Source organism: Talaromyces amestolkiae (assembly GCF_001896365.1).
Source record: "Talaromyces amestolkiae strain CIB chromosome Unknown scaffold11.1, whole genome shotgun sequence".
NCBI lineage: Eukaryota > Fungi > Ascomycota > Eurotiomycetes > Eurotiales > Trichocomaceae > Talaromyces > Talaromyces amestolkiae.
In genome coordinates, this window is record NW_024468047.1 from 340151 (window position 1) to 355896 (window position 15746).

The window sequence follows — 15746 nt, forward strand, 5'->3', positions numbered from 1 at the left end:
ATGTCCGACCAACTCAACTTCGAAGACACCAACATCTGGCTCATCGGCACCGACATCGACCACAAAGTCAAATACAACTCCGCCGCCACAGAGCCCGCCTGGAACAACGCCCAGATCGGTACTCAGCCCGGTCTGCTGATATGGCGCATTGAAAACTTTCACGTCGTCCCCTGGCCGGTGCAGTTATATGGTCAGTTCTACGACGGAGATAGCTACATTATCCTCTATTCATACATCATCCCGCGGAAAGAAAATCAGCCGGAGAAATTGGGACATGATATCTTCTTCTGGCTCGGCGCAAAGACGACGCAGGATGAAGCCGGGACTGCGGCGTACAAGACTGTAGAGTTGGATGAGTATTTACATGGGATTGCAACGCAACACCGCGAAACGCAGCTTCATCCTTCGGAAGAATTTTTGAGTCTTTTTCCCAGGCTGTCTATTAGGAAAGGAGGAGTGCGCTCTGGATTCCACCACGTTGAGATTGGGCAGAAGCCTGCAGGTTATACGACGTTGCTTCGAATCTTTAGTCAACCCACTGCGGCGGCACATGGTCATTCGGTCGTTGTGCATGAAGTAGAACCTACATGGCAAAGCCTGGATGACGCGGATGTCTTTGTTCTCGAGAAAGATGACAAAATCTGGGTGTGGCAGGGCAAGGATTCGAGTCCAATGGAAAAGGCCAAGGCTGCGCAGGTAGTTAATGATTTGACGCTTGCGAAGCATATCGATGTGGAGGTCTTGTCGCAGACGGAGGCCAGAGCAAAGATTGTCGTTGATCTTTTGGGTGGAGGCGAAAGTCAACCATCTTATCGTACTGGACGTCCGATCAGAAGTTCTATACCTGCTGCTGCACGACCACCGAGGTTGCTGCGAATTGTGTTTGACGGGTCTGGTCGGTATCAATTCGAGCTAGACAAAGAGGGTGATACTATTCGACTATCGGACTTGAATAGCAATGATATTTTCATCTTTGACACTGGAAGGAAGATCTGGGTCTGGGAAGGGCAAAACACCAGTCGAGAAGTGAGGGATGCGTGGAAATCGTGCACTGGAGCGTATCTACGGTATTTGCAGCAACAAACACAGAGTCCAGATCTGATTGCTGCAACACCTGTGGCGAAGGTTGTTGAGGGGAATGAGAATGCTGCTTTTTTCAAGTCGATTTCTGTGTATTAATTGTTTGTATAATATCCAGAATATATAGTTGACACGTTATTCATTCCCCTTGTTCATTCATATGAGACGGAAATATTGATGCCTCAGGCCGACGCGGGCCTTAGATAAGAGGATAAGCGGATAAGCACGCCCTTATCGGAAGCATCTTCATCTACTCCATCTCTAACTACGTACAACTTCTTCTTCCAATCATTCATTGACTAGGATTTCATCTTTCTGTATAGATAGTTGACATATATTTCACTTTTTACTTATTTCCTTGCACCATTTGTGCCACTAGTGAAGTGTCGCAAACATCTTCGGTTTATATCCACCCCGCATATGGCTGCCATCGACTATACAATATCTACACCTCTATACACTCTTCCCAATGAGGTGCGAAATTTCCCGATGTTCCACCCAGGTGAATCACCGCTAATACCAGCATATTTATAGATCCTCGTCCAAATTCTCACCCCCTTTACAACCCGCGCCCTCCTCCCTCTAGCCAGCGTTTCTCATCGCTTCCACGCCGTCGTCCTGCGCATTCTTCACTATCGACTGCTGCTCATATCATCTCTCAAAGACTATACGCTCCTTCTCGAATGTTTCCATCCCATCTCTAAACTCACCGATCCGCACTTCTTTTGCACGTACCTCGGCACACCCGGTCTGAACGATAAATACGAGGGCCCCGGATCGCTGTACGAAAGCTGCACTAAGACGTCAGAGTATCTGGGGCGGTTGTCGAATGTTTATTCCTGTTTTCGGCCAGAGATTGATGCCAGCGAGACAAGAGACGAGGATGATGGCAATAATGACGAAATAGAGACCCCGATGCTGGTCAAGAAACAAGTCAGCCTTGAAGAATTCGAGGACTTTTCGCAGTTGTGCTCGATTGTGAATTTGGTCAAGATCATGCCAAACAGCAGAATGCTTATAAGTGCGGTGACGGTTGAGGATGGGATTATTCGTGTGTTTAGAGATTGGTTGAAACGGCAGTCAAAAAGAGACCAGTACAGTACTACTACTACCTCCACCACCACCACTGCAGCACATACTGGTATACAACAAGATGAAGACGACGTGTTGTGGGTGAATAATAAAAAGACTGTGGGTCTCAAGCTGAGAGTCAAAGAGAAGAGGTGGAATCGGCCGATGTTACCTGTGTTGATGCACCGGGACGAGGAGGGAGCTGTTAGTTATGAGGTGGAGATTGAAGGTACACCCAAAACTCGCTACTTTACTGCTGTTAGGATATCTTGAGCTGACTTGGTTACTTGGTTGAAGAATTAAGGATACGAACGACGCGGCTGCTCTTGACTGTGGAAAAGTCGGTGGCTGAGCAGCAGGCATATCCAAATGCCGTTATTATCGGAGCGAGGCATATGTTTCCGCCGGCTTGAATTATACTAGTCAAGTCAAGAACATAGTAAATACACAATCTACCATTTCATCTTGAACACGAATTGATAACACTTATAATTGTTATCTTATCTTATCTCGGCCACACGCACGGCGGTGAAAGGCCCCACTCGCCGAGGATGCGTCATAATTTTGATTGACTGCTTCTTTTCTTTTGTCAGAAACAATTGTCTCATCTTGTGCTCACCATGAATTGGATGTGATAAATAGCTCGTTCATTGTTTCTGTTCATGTAACATGATTTCCTACTCGGTATAAATCATTTATATTCAATCAGACACTATCCGACATCAGACGCACAACCGAGCTTCCTGACCGCCAAATCTACGTTGATAAATTGACTCGGTCCTTCTACGATGAATCATGAGCCTCCAATCTTCTCGGATTCTGCTTCACAGGGTATGAAACTTTTAAAACATTTATACATTCCAACTAACACAGTACGTAGAACCATGACTGGTCCACATGCCGCAACCTCCCAGCGCAATGGTGGTCACGCTCCTACCACCAAGAATCGCAACACGCAGACCGCAAACCAGCTTCAACATCCGCGTCAACATGGACCGAACCGCTATCCAAAAGCCACGACCGCAGCTCCGGTCGCCAGCGGGCCCTCGAGAAAATGGCAGATAAGGAGTTCTTCTTGAGTCTCTTGAGTTCTGCGGCTACGAAACGAGAGGCGAAAGCGTATTTGTCTCGCTTTCCGTCTATCAGGAAGACAAAAGTACCAACAACACGGCATAAAGAGACTACCGTTGAACTGCAACCTTCGAAGGAGATTGAGAAACCGGGAGTGAATCTGGGCTCGTTTTATGGAGCAACGAGGTCGGTGCTCGAGACTCCTGTTTTTAGGCAGGGATCTACGCCTGAGATTGAGACGGCGATAAGTATTGATGAAGCGCTGCATGTTGCGTTGGTCAAGTTGAGTAATGCGCAATCGTTGGATGATGAGACTTTACATGGAGTGGCCACGACTTTGTCACAATTGACGCGACTGGGTATGGCGTCGTGTGTCGTTGTTGATCCTGGTCCAGTGGAAGACGAGGCGGCGTGGAGAAAAGCTGCGGCCGAGCAAGCTGATCGACTCTCGGCGGCGATTGACGCCTGTGATGGCGGTAAAGCGCGTCGACTTGACTCGGTACTGGTCAGGAACAAGGACGGAGAACTTCCAAAGGTCATTTCTCGGCAGGTGTTGTTGCGCCCTCTGCGGAAGAATCATATCGTCGTTGTAACACCGGTTGCCTATTCGGACCAGACATGTAAAGCATCGTCTGTACGGAGCAATGATGTAATGCTTGCTCTGACTCGCGAATTAGCTGGCTTAGAAAGAGAACATGATCCTGATGAGGATCCGCGTATTACGGCAGAAAAATTTGCCGCGCTTCAGAAAGAGGTGTCTATAGACCGTCTGATTGTGCTTGATCCTGTGGGAGGGATCCCGGCCTTCAAGGGACCGCAGCGGTCCCATGTTTTTGTGAATATGGAACAGGAGTTTAGGGATATTGAGGCCGAGCTTCTAGAAGCAATGGCTTCATTTGAATATGTTGATCCTGGAACTGAGGATCTTAGTGTCGCAGCGACAAAAAACAACCCCATTTCGAACTTCGTTGCAACGGAAGTTGCTCCACTACCGCAGCAACAGCACAAACCTGTGCTAGAGAATGGGGTGAACAACAGCGCGATAAAAGGGCATATTGAAAATTTACGTCTCCTACAGCAAACTCTCACTCTCCTTCCACCATCATCGTCTGGCATCATTACTACACCGGGAGACGTTGCAAACTCAGCCCGTCCCTTGCAAGATGTTCTTTCAGTATCTCAAGTCGGAACTCGACGCTCAAAAAACCCACTTATCCACAACCTTTTGACCGACAAACCGGTCTATTCATCTTCTTTGCCGTCAGAACGACTCGGCCAGACGACACCTTCCATCGTGCAGTCCACCTTTCTCAAACGCGGAATGCCTCTAACCATCCTTCCCGATCCACGCATCACCCCCTGGTCCCCCGACAGCCCGGCCGGGCAACACCTCACCCTAGACGACCCTCGCATCGACCTCCCGCGTCTAGTTCATCTAATTGAAGACTCCTTCGACCGCAAACTCGACGTTCAAGACTACCTCAACCGAGTCAACGGCCGACTCGCCGGGTTGATTATCGCCGGCGAATACGAAGGCGGCGCCATCCTGACGTGGGAAACACCACCCTCCATCCCTGAATCTGAACGCAACAACCCCGAGAACGTGCACCGGCTAGTACCCTATCTCGATAAATTCGCCGTCCTCAAACGCAGCCAGGGCGCAGGCGGCGTTGCGGACGTCGTGTTTAATGCAATGGTGCGCTCATGCCTGCCGCGAGGCGTATGTTGGCGCAGTCGAATGGACAATCCGGTTAATAAATGGTATTTTGAGCGGTCGAGGGGGACATGGAAGTTGAATGGGAGTAATTGGGCCATGTTCTGGACCACGCCTGGTGTGCCGGAGGACGATCCGTTGAAGTTCAAAGATTATGAGGCTGTTTGTCGAAGCATCCAGCCAAGTTGGGCCGATAAAAAAGCTGTCGTTGATTGATCCCATGCTACCTACCTACAAAATATACATATAGACTATAATACCTTTCGAGAAGGGGTTGGAATTTTATTCATCATTCTCAAACTTCAACCCAGACTCCTTCCTAACCGCACCATACATACCCGCAATATCCCCCCTTTCGCCCGAATGCGCCTTGACATCCTTCAAATACCCATCCACCACTTCCAAACTCCTCATCCTCATCCCACTCGCCTCCGCAACACTCGCCACATGCCTCAAATCTTTGCGCGCTAAATCAACTTGGAATAGCGGATATTCGCGTTTGTAGTAGTCGCCTGTCTGCATGCGTTCCACGTATTTCGGGAGTGGCCCCGGGAACATTAATTCCAACCATTGGGCTAGAGGATCAATTCCGACGCCGGATTTTTCGGCGAGTGTCAAGCCTTCGGCGAGTTGTTCGACGAAGCTGAGGATGAAGCTGTTGCCGATTAGTTTCATGGTAGAGGCTTTGCCGACGTCTTGAGCTGATTCCGGGGTTGTTGATGGGTCGAATGAGAGGTCGATGTTGGCGCGCGCCATGACGCCGATTGTGTATGGCAAGATGCGCTCAACGTCAGGTTTGGCGCCGCCGAGCACGCAGATTAGTTGTCCTGCTTCGGCCATTGCGGGGACACCGAAGATGGGGCAGGAGACGAACCGCGCGCCTCGGTCGGCGATCCGGGTGTAGAGTTTGCGGGATGTGTCTGGGTGGATGGTGGACATGTCCACGAACAGTTTTCCAGCGACATCCTCCTTCTCGGATAGTGCGACGCTGAAAATGTCCTCGACCGCGGCGTCGTCGCCGACACAGGTAAAGATGATGTTAGAAGGCGAGACAGCTTCGGTGATTGTGCGTACGGCTTTTGCGTGAGATGGCCCGCCGAGGGTGAGGGCGTGAGATTCGGCTTTGGAGTATGTGCGGTTGTACAGTAGGATGGGTGAGGAGAGGGAACCTTTTTGGACGAGGTTTTTGGTCATTCCCTACATTGACATTCTTCAGTTAGTATGTCTCTTCTGTGAGCGGGGGTGAGAGGAGAGGATGTACCCGTCCCATGTTCCCCAGACCGATGTATGCTAATTGAGCCATTTTGGAGTGTGTACTGTAGCGGAGTATAAGTATACAATTCGTGAAGACAATCGGTTTAATAGGTAACTAGGAATCTTACAGGGAGTACAGGTTTTATACTACGTACAGGCGGATATGGATATACCCATGAAATCATACTACCCCACACTTTCCACGGCCGGTGCGGAAGGCCGCAATACCCGCTCCGATCGGTTTCTTCCAGAATATATTTAAATCAGGCACAATACTACCACTTGCGATGAATGACTCACGCGCTGGTCCGCTAAAATAATGCTATTATGAAATAATGGCAATATCTGACATTGGAATGAATCAAAATCAACCCCCACAACAAGACGATAAAAACCTCAGAATCGGATTCTTCGGCCCCCGTTTCTGAGGTCGTTTCGGTTCGTCCGCTTCTTTGGACGTCTTTGATATCATAGCATCTGTTTCGCTTTCGCGGGACGGTGGCGGGCGTCCTCCTCGTTGCTGTTCTTGTTGGCGCAATTTCTCGGTCATGTCTTCGCCGTCTTGACGGATGGGAGGAGGTTCAACTTGGTCGCTTTGTCGAAAGGCAGCAATGCTTTTAATTTCGATTTCAAAGTCGCCTTGTTGCGTGCCGAAGAAACTGCAACACGTTAGCTTGGAAGTATTTCAGTATGGTGTGCAATGGGGAACAACCTTCGCATCATCAAAGAAACCCTCTTGATATTATCCGCCGCTATACACCGCGTCAACCCCTCCTTCGGTTTTCCCCTGTACGTAGGCATAAAATCGCACCATTTCACCCTCACTATCGTGCCCTCCTTCGTCCCTTCTTCCCCTTCTTTTGGCGGCGGAACGGCAAACTCATATTCCCAACTCAGCGAACTCTGCTCTCTTCCATCCGGTCTCTTGGGTAGTATTTCATCCTTGAGAACAAATGCATAGCGTTTTCCATCCGATTTACCGATTGTCAATTCGATGCCGTCGTATTTCTCGAGATGCCAGAGTAGGGTGTTAGTGGTGTTGCGTTGGGAGGCGAAGCCGGCGCCGCCCAGGGTGGTGATGTCGAGATGACCGTGAAAGAAAGCGGAGGAGGAGTAGGCGGGTGTGCTGGGATGGTCGACGGTGGATGCTCTGATGCTGATCTGAGAGGTGGAAGCGCCGCCGCGGACGCGGTCGTCGCAGGCTGTCCAGTCTTGTTTTGACCAGGGACTGTATATTTAGTAGATTCTTCGAGAAAAGTAGAAGGGTAGACGTACGCTTCACCTCCGAAGAGGTACTTGCGAGAAATGGTCATTCTGCGGTGGTCTGGTGTTATGTTTCATATGACGTCGTCCAGCACTGAAATTTCTTTCAGGTGGAAATGTACGCGAGCAACTGTCAACATGTCGACAAACACTAGATTGCGATCGAGAAAGCGAAGTTGCGCCGATCGATGCAGCGGGCAGTTGACGTAACGGGGGCGTTTTCGGGTTGGACCCATTCCCGCTCGGAATTCAAATACGCACATATTATATTCGATCACTATACCGAGTACTTTGGACATAAAATGGAACCATCTTGTTGAATTGCAGGTCCAATTGACCTGCTATCAACCTGCGCAGGGCATTGAGCATGTTGGGTGTTCGTGAGCACAATCTAGATCGATCGATCGCCAGTCCTTTCGTTCCGCGACCACGATACCCGTTCGGGAATAGCTCAGAAGAGCTAGCTCTATGCCGAGCATTCAACATGTCAACATGAGGCTTGACAGACAGCGGCATAAAATGCACTCAGCCACACGAGGCAGTGCCGATAGCTGCTGTACTATTTACTAGATGGCACATAATATATCAGAGTCATGCACGTTGGCCCAAACCGAGCAATGTCGGGCGAGCTCTTTGCCCAATCAGATGTGCCATATCAAAGCCAGCTCGGCTGGTACAGTCTCTGATTGGCTGGCTTTCGGAACTAAACCTCGTCTCAGCCAATCAGCCTGCTTGTTTATTTAAAGTTGTCTATTAGTGCCAAACAGGAAGGAACTTGGCAAGTGTCCGAGTCTCTTCCTTCCTCGTGAACTCTTATGACTCTGTATTTAATCCGTACAGAGTCAGATAATAGCATGAGCTCTCTGACTAACGCGTGGTCAACTCAGCCTTCGCGACACGGCAAGGCTGAATGAATGAATGGAGTTATATAGCAGTCACGGCGCCGTTCCATCGGTCTTTTCTCCTTTCCAAGAGATACAGGCTACCCCAAACTTCTCCACCACCAGTCTGAACATGCAAGCAATGATGGCCGCTCCGTCCGGACAGAATGTCGGCTTATGCTGTCACTGCGGCAAAGGTCAGCATATATCAATACCCTCTGGTTTTATGGCTGCTAACGACGTCCAGGCCTCCCGTACAATACATATCACATCTCCTGTTTGTTCTGCGACCTCAACTTCTGCGCTGACTGCCACCGGACACACCCCGCCGCTCACCAGCCATACTTTAAATATCTGCTCGACCGGAAAACCCCGCGAGGTGCGCGCCCATCGCCGGCGTATTGCACGAAATGCAAACATCCATCTCATTCGAGTCTGTCGTGCAATGACTGCGAGTTCAATATCTGTGTCAACTGTGTAGCGACGAGTCGTGACCTGCTGGCGAATCACGCGCATGGCAAGTTGACCATGACAAGAGCCCCGGATGATATAGGGCTTGGGATGTATAGTTTGCAGTGTGACAGCTGCCATGTCGGTGCTACTTTATCGCATTGCGGGCGCTGCCAGGGTGGTAGGTGATTCTGCTCAATTCAAAAGCATCATGCTGATTTTATCAAGGAATAAAAAAAGGACAAAACTTTTGGACATGCGTGACATGCATCGTGGACTACAATGCACAGATCCGGTTCTGCGAAGACTGTCAGGACCCAGGACTCCGAGAACACGACCCAACTCACAGGTTTGCGTCGTTTCTCTACCGCGTCGACATAACCAAGGACCCGAAATACAATTCTGTCAAATGTCTGGACTGCAAGTCCCAGTAAGTATTATCTTCTCAGCTTGCTACAGCAGGCTAACAAAATGAAGTGTACCGTTCAGCGGCCGCGAACTGGTCCGCCACCCCCATTCACGATTCCAACTGGTCATGGGCGAAGCAGAAAGGGATCGCAGGTACTTTCAGAGTTATCGAACATGTGCTCGGAAACCGGTCAGAGACTTGGCAACCATTTCCGCCGAAGCTCACGATATTCTCTGCGGCTGCTGTAACCACAAACTTTCATTCAATGCGAAAGTGTTCATGTGCCCGACGTGTACCATGATTACATGCGAGACATGCGCTGAGTCCGGCGGTGCTCGTTCACACTCTCATATCATGTTTCCAGTTTTTCTCGAGCGGACTATTCCATTCGCTCTGCTTGGACAGGCTGTGGCGAAATCGAATACCGCAGTCAAACACTGTGCCAAATGTGACACCCCAGTAAACCCCGAAAGCGACTCGTTTATTCAATGCAATCACTGCGAGCAATGGGCTATATGTCTCCTCTGTACGAAACGGACCAACATGCCCGTCCGCCACGCATGTGCTGAAGCTGTCGAAATGACATTCTTTGATCCTATCAAGCAGGCAAATAATATGGTCGTTGCAAAGATTATGATGGCTCAAAAGGCCAAAGCTGGTAAGTTCCTCCCTGATCCAATATACTCTGATACTGACTTTACAGCTGCTGCAGCCCTAAAGCAACAGTCAGCTCTCCAACCGTCCTTTTCGGTCCGTCGCAAAGCCCCATCAATCAGGTCAGGGTCCTCGATTTCTTCGATTTCTCCTGTCATGCCTATGGCTGAGTTGCCACAACTTCCGGCAGCTTCTCAACCTGGTTCTCAATTAGCTATGAATCAACAGCTGGCACAACTCTCTGCCTTGGGTGCGACAGGACTACCCATGCAGAGTGCTCTTCCTTCAATTCAGCCGAGCATTCAATCACCAGTCTATGGTCAAGAAGTGAGACGCAAGTCATTACAGCCGGGATTGAAAAATGCGTCCAAAGCTATGATTGATGGATCAGCAAGTGCATCAAAGGCGGCTTATAACAAAGCCTCAAACATGGTCGAGAACATGGACAAGGACTCGATGAAGAAAGTCGGGAAAAAGGTAGCAGCAGTCGCAGGCGCGCTCGGTGGGCAGGCATTACGACAATACGTACGACAGGAAACTGGTCTCACAATCCCGCGCATTCGTACGAATCAGAAGCCAAACCAGCAAGCTCAAGTTGCGAATGCACAGCTACAGGAGATTCAAAAACTCAACGCTCTTAAGCAACAGTTGGAGATGAAGCAAAAGATATTGCAACTTCAAAATCAAGTAGCATTGCAACAGCAACAGCAGCAACAGCAGCAATTTCAACAAGCTCAGAACCAAGCAGCCATAGGTGCTGCTGCTACTGCACCGATAGTTACTCCCAATATTGTAGGCCAAGCTCAGCCAGGCGCGCCTCAAATAGCTCCTATACCATTGAACCAAGGAGTCGCAGCCACTACGGTACTTCATCAGCCGACACCGGTTGTGGGTGGGACGAATAGTATTCCTCCTGCCATAGCAGGTGTGAGTACGCCAGGCCCATACAACCCTAACTTGAACATGGCTCCGACTCCTTTGAGTGAAGCAAACACACTTGGCGTGCCTGGCTATAATTCGGGTTCTTCAACTCAACCAAACATGGCGCCAGGTGTGCATGGCTCTGATTCGAACGAAATGGCGCCAATTCCTGCGAGCGAGATGCAATGGGCTACTTCACACGCTAATACCATGGCTCCTATACCACCGAGTGAAGCTCACGCCGCGAGCTTACACAGTTTCGATTCCGAAATGGCTCCTATCCCAGCGAGTGAATTGAACTCGTTGCATGACAATAGCATGGCTCCTATCCCAGCGAGTGAAATGAACTCGTTGCATGACAATAGCATGGCTCCTATCCCAGCAAGCGAAATGAACTCGTTGCATGACGATAGCATAGCCTCTATTCCTCCCAGTGAAGCTGGAATGGCCCCAATTCCGCCGAGTGAACAGCCTGGCGCAGATCATTCAATTCCGCATGATGCATCGCACCCTGCATCTCATCATGCCAATCCTGAGCACCATGCAAATGAACATACACAGCAACCACACTCAGCAGCTCATTCGAATCAGCCGCATGGCTCTGAACATCACAGCAATTATCATCAGCCAACGGTGGACGAAGAGCCAGAGACTGAGACTGCACAGTCCAATACAAATCCAACATCAGGTCATCTGACTAATAATGGCCCTGATGATGCAAATGTTCACCCGTCAGAACATCAGCCTCACCCACATGTCAATGGTCATCACAATGCTCAGCAGGCTCACGACAGTCAATTTAACTCACATGCCAACCACCAGCAAAGTCCTCACCAGTCGCAAACAAGCCCGTCCAACAACCATCCATTCTCGTCACCCTCGACACCTGCGCCGAGCCAAGGTGGCCATCAGTTTACTCCACAGTCTAGCGGATCTCCGCCTGTACATGGCTCCCCATCGAATCTCCATCCTTTCCCAGGAAGCCAGCCATATGCACCAACGGGCTCTAGCCTAGGTCAACCTCATGCACATAATCCAACCCCTCAGCCACACGTATACGGTCCGAACACTCAACCGCCAAGCCAAAGCCCAATGCCAATCAGACCCTCCGTGTCTGGAGGTCAGGCTGACGAGTATTACGATAGCCATCCTTTAAATCACGGAGTCACACCTGGACGTCCTCCTGTGAATAACGTCACTCAGCAGCAACAAAATATCTCTTATCAGACAAACGCACCCCCGCCAACTTCTCTCCCGCCGCACAATCCCATCACCGCAATCACAGGGAAGCCACCTCAGAGCTCAGTAACGGCAATGCCAGGAAACACTTTCCAGCCGCCGCCTCAGCTTCATAATTCGATTCCGCCGATGGCGAGCACCCCACAGCCGGGTTACGCTCAGCCACAGAACCCGATCACTGGAATACTACCTGGAGCATCGCCGGCCCCGACAGCCAGTCCTGGACAGGTTCCTCCACAGATCAACATCAGTGTGCAAGCTGGTGCTGGTGGGACCGGCCAAGCCGATGCCTCTGCATATAATGCGGCCCAAGCGCAGCAGCAGGCTAACATAAACATGCAGAACCAACAAATCCAGGCATTAGAGCAACGTCTACAAATGATGAACTTGCAGCAGCAGCAATCGAACCAACAGCTCAGTCAGCAACTTCAATCTATGGGGAATCAACAAAATGGAGGCAACTCAAACATCATTGAGCAACTGGAATTGCAACTACTGACGGGCCAACTTGGAGGACAACAACAGGGAAACAACTATTCGCTTCTTCACGATGGACTTTCTATCATCAACAATTTGACATCGAACTCGGGTCAAAATTACGGACAGAATAACAGCATGAATAATATCCTGCAACAGCAGCAACAACAAGAGAACAACTTTCTCAATCAACTTAACCAACTGGAACTCAACGATCAATCACAGACAAATCAGCAATTGGAGCAGCTGAACGCTCAGTTAGCCAGCCTAAACAGCATGTCTGGTATCGACAACACCTCTTTCACGAGCAACAATTTGGACGTTATTGATGTTAGCAACTATAACGTAAACATCGACGTCAACCAGTCGATCGACATGCAGTCTACTGATCTTGGATTCGGCACAGACGTAGGATTTGACATGACATCCAGCACGGATGTGGCGTTTGGAATGGACGATGGATCTGCTTTTGTATCTGAGTCAACATTTGATTCTGTCTCTGTTGACTATTGATCTATACCTAGATACTCTAATGAACAATCTTTTCACGGCTCCATCTAAACAACAGGAGGAATAGAAGCACCCCTCCTCCTCTCCTCATCAATCAAAAAGTCCTCCTGCTCCTTCCGACTCTTCTTCAAATCCACAAACACGGCTAACACCCCAAAACTAACCACACTCAATGCAAACAGAAAATAGAACGGCGTCGACTCATTCCCGCTGGGAGTCGCATCAATAATCGCGCTCGACACAATCGGCCCAATGAAACTGCTGGTCTTTCCAATAATACTAAACAGCGAGAAGAAAAGAAATTCTTTGCCGCGCGGAGTCACTTCGGAGATCATGATTTGACTGTACGAGTACCAGGGGCAGACAAACAGCCCATAATAGGCTTGGTAGAGCCATACTTCCCATTCGTTGTGGAAGCCGAAACGGGTGGTCCAAATTCCGATCATGCCCCAGCCGTCGAGCAGGATTATGCCGATTGCGATGATGTTGAACATGGTTTTTGTGGAGAGGTGTAGGTGGCGTTGGATGAACCAGAAGGCGTAGATGCCGGCGGCCTAGTCACAAGTTAGCGCTGGGTATTTTTGGGGAGGGGATAATAGGAAGGGAGTACCTGAGCGGCGATACCGACGATGAGGAGGTAGGTTAGTTGCAGGGTGTTGTAGGCTACGATGCTGTTCTGGAGGGTGCCGATGACGGTGACGGTTGTATTCAGCGAGTCACCGAGGAGGAAGTATCCTACATGTATCTTCGTTAGCCTGCATTCACACACCCAAAACCGAATGAAAGAAAAAAAAAAAGGAAAGGGAAGGGGTTACCAATGAGATAAATCAAACTCTGCCTCAACCTCAAAATCTGCCTTCCGGCATGATACAACTGCCACAATCCCGCCATAAAAATGTTCCGTGGTGCCGGGTCTTGCCCCGGTCTCCTCTTCTCGTACACAAACCACGGAATCGCCAACAGGAGCCACACCCCCGACGCAAACGCGATCAATACACTCAACCCCCAATTATTGTTTGCCTCACTCGCGTTTACGTCGAGACCAAACATAATCCCCACAATGATTGCCAAAATAAAAATCTCGCCGATAGACTGGACATAAAAGGCGATGTTGGAGAGTTGGCTACGTTTCATGGTATCTGCGAAATCGTATTCGTCGCGCGTTATACCGCCAGAGACCAATTCATCAGCAGCGCGTTTCATTTCTGCTGTATTACGTGCGAGACCGGGAAATGCAGCTGTCCAGAAAGTTAGGGTCGTTTGATACGCAATCAGTCCAACGATGTAGAGCCCCGTTGCTGCCTCCCATTGTCCGGCCTCGTGGACACCCAACCATCCGAATCCGATGGCCCAGGCTACGAGCGATAGTCCGATTAGGATGTTAGGTCGCCAGGTGCCGAAGTCAGCGAAGCTGCCGATTACTAAAAATACGACAATTTGGATGGCAAAGGAAATGCCGTTGCAGAGTAGGACGATGCTGTTAATGGAGCGCAGTTTACCGGCAAAAAAAAGCTGAGAGTTGGAGTCGGCGGCTTGGGAGAGGAGGTTTTGGAAGGCTGTTGGTGCGAAGTCTGTGATTCTCTGTTAGTACCTAATCTTGATAACGAAAGATTTGGGGGGGTGGGGGAATTGGGGACGTACTGAATAACGTCAATCCATTATTTCCAATGTAATACCTATTTCTCCCATTTAGTCACTTCATATCAATGTCTGAAGGAGAGGGGACGAACGCATAATAAGACCAAATCTCTTTCCTGCTGGTCTCATACCGCGCATCGAATTGATCCGGTGCAACAATTGAGCCTTCTTCAGGCTTGTCTTCTGCATCTAGTGTTTGCGAAACGTTCACATCTTTGACATCAGGATTATTGGCGGGGCTTTTGGTGCCTTCTTCAATGTCAATTGTCGACATTGTGAGTATACTTTTGATTTGATACGGTCACGATGCATGTAAGAGAGGAAGAAATCAAAAGATTCCAAGAAAGAAAAGTAAAAGATAAGAAATCCATATTTTCGCTGCGAAGTATTGTTATCGAAGAGGGGCGATAATCTCCGCAAGTGGCTTCCTATTCGAGTAGAAATTGAGCATGCATCGAGACTAGCTCGCAGGTCTACTATGTAGATAACTGCGAGATTGGCTCAGATTGCAACGTGCGTCCTTGCGCTAACTTGAATGGAACTGGGGGGCAAAAGCACGGGGATTCAGGCCTTGACTTGGTTAATTAGTGGCTTGAGGATTAATCTGATATTGCGAACATGGTGCCAATCACAACGCTGGAAAAGAGGGTTGATCGGCGCGTTCCGCAGCTAATTGAGATGAAAAAGTTTCTTTGATTCAAGTCTCTCGTGGAGGAATAGAGTAGGTATATATTTACAATATAATTACTCTCTCGACAACAATCCGATATGGTGTAACGGTAACATCGCCGTCTCTCATTAGAAAGACACGATCACGGCAGCTCGGGGTTCGATTCCCCGTGTCGGCTTATAGTTTTTTACTCCCACCAAGCTCAGAGCTCTATATTGAACAAAATTGGAGGCGCAATGTACACGATCCGATATGGTGTAACGGTAACATCGCCCTCTTTCACAGGGCAGCTCGGGGTTCGATTCCCCGTGTCGGAGCTTACTTTTTTGTTCATTTTTGGTTTCTGGCGGCGCTCACCAAGCCCGGAGAGACGCCTAAAGGCGCTAGAACCCTTGGGCACGCCCATGCAGAGGAGCTGTCTTTCACAGCCTAAGATCCCGGCTG

At 49.4% G+C, this 15746-nt stretch overlaps 5 protein-coding genes across 5 annotated transcripts; 3 read left to right on the plus strand and 2 right to left on the minus strand.

Moving 5' to 3' along the window:
* On the plus strand, positions 1–1179 carry BHQ10_006082 (uncharacterized protein; the record flags this gene model as incomplete). Its single annotated transcript, XM_040878629.1, has 1 exon — positions 1–1179. One exon carries the CDS (start codon positions 1–3, stop codon positions 1177–1179), a length of 1179 nt encoding a protein of 392 aa, XP_040734586.1.
* A 321-nt stretch (positions 1180–1500) lies between these two features.
* On the plus strand, positions 1501–5152 carry BHQ10_006083 (uncharacterized protein; the record flags this gene model as incomplete). The annotated part of the gene is made up of 4 exons (XM_040878630.1): positions 1501–1554; positions 1615–2355; positions 3032–3842; positions 3900–5152. 4 exons carry the CDS (start codon positions 1501–1503, stop codon positions 5150–5152), a joined length of 2859 nt encoding a protein of 952 aa, XP_040734587.1.
* Positions 5153–5218: 66 nt separating this feature from the next.
* BHQ10_006084 (uncharacterized protein) lies at positions 5219–7503 on the minus strand (the record flags this gene model as incomplete). Its single annotated transcript, XM_040878631.1, has 5 exons — positions 5219–6133; positions 6491–6512; positions 6586–6849; positions 7002–7418; positions 7466–7503. The coding sequence occupies 5 exons, from the start codon at positions 7501–7503 to the stop codon at positions 5219–5221; spliced, it is 1656 nt and encodes a 551-aa protein (XP_040734588.1).
* Positions 7504–8467: 964 nt separating this feature from the next.
* On the plus strand, positions 8468–12997 carry BHQ10_006085 (uncharacterized protein; the record flags this gene model as incomplete). Its single annotated transcript, XM_040878632.1, has 5 exons — positions 8468–8531; positions 8582–8965; positions 9013–9214; positions 9262–9851; positions 9897–12997. The coding sequence occupies 5 exons, from the start codon at positions 8468–8470 to the stop codon at positions 12995–12997; spliced, it is 4341 nt and encodes a 1446-aa protein (XP_040734589.1).
* Positions 12998–13041: 44 nt separating this feature from the next.
* Positions 13042–14906, minus strand: BHQ10_006086 (uncharacterized protein; the record flags this gene model as incomplete). Its single annotated transcript, XM_040878633.1, has 5 exons — positions 13042–13548; positions 13605–13729; positions 13810–14565; positions 14636–14670; positions 14725–14906. 5 exons carry the CDS (start codon positions 14904–14906, stop codon positions 13042–13044), a joined length of 1605 nt encoding a protein of 534 aa, XP_040734590.1.
* Between the last annotated feature and the right edge of the window lie 840 nt (positions 14907–15746).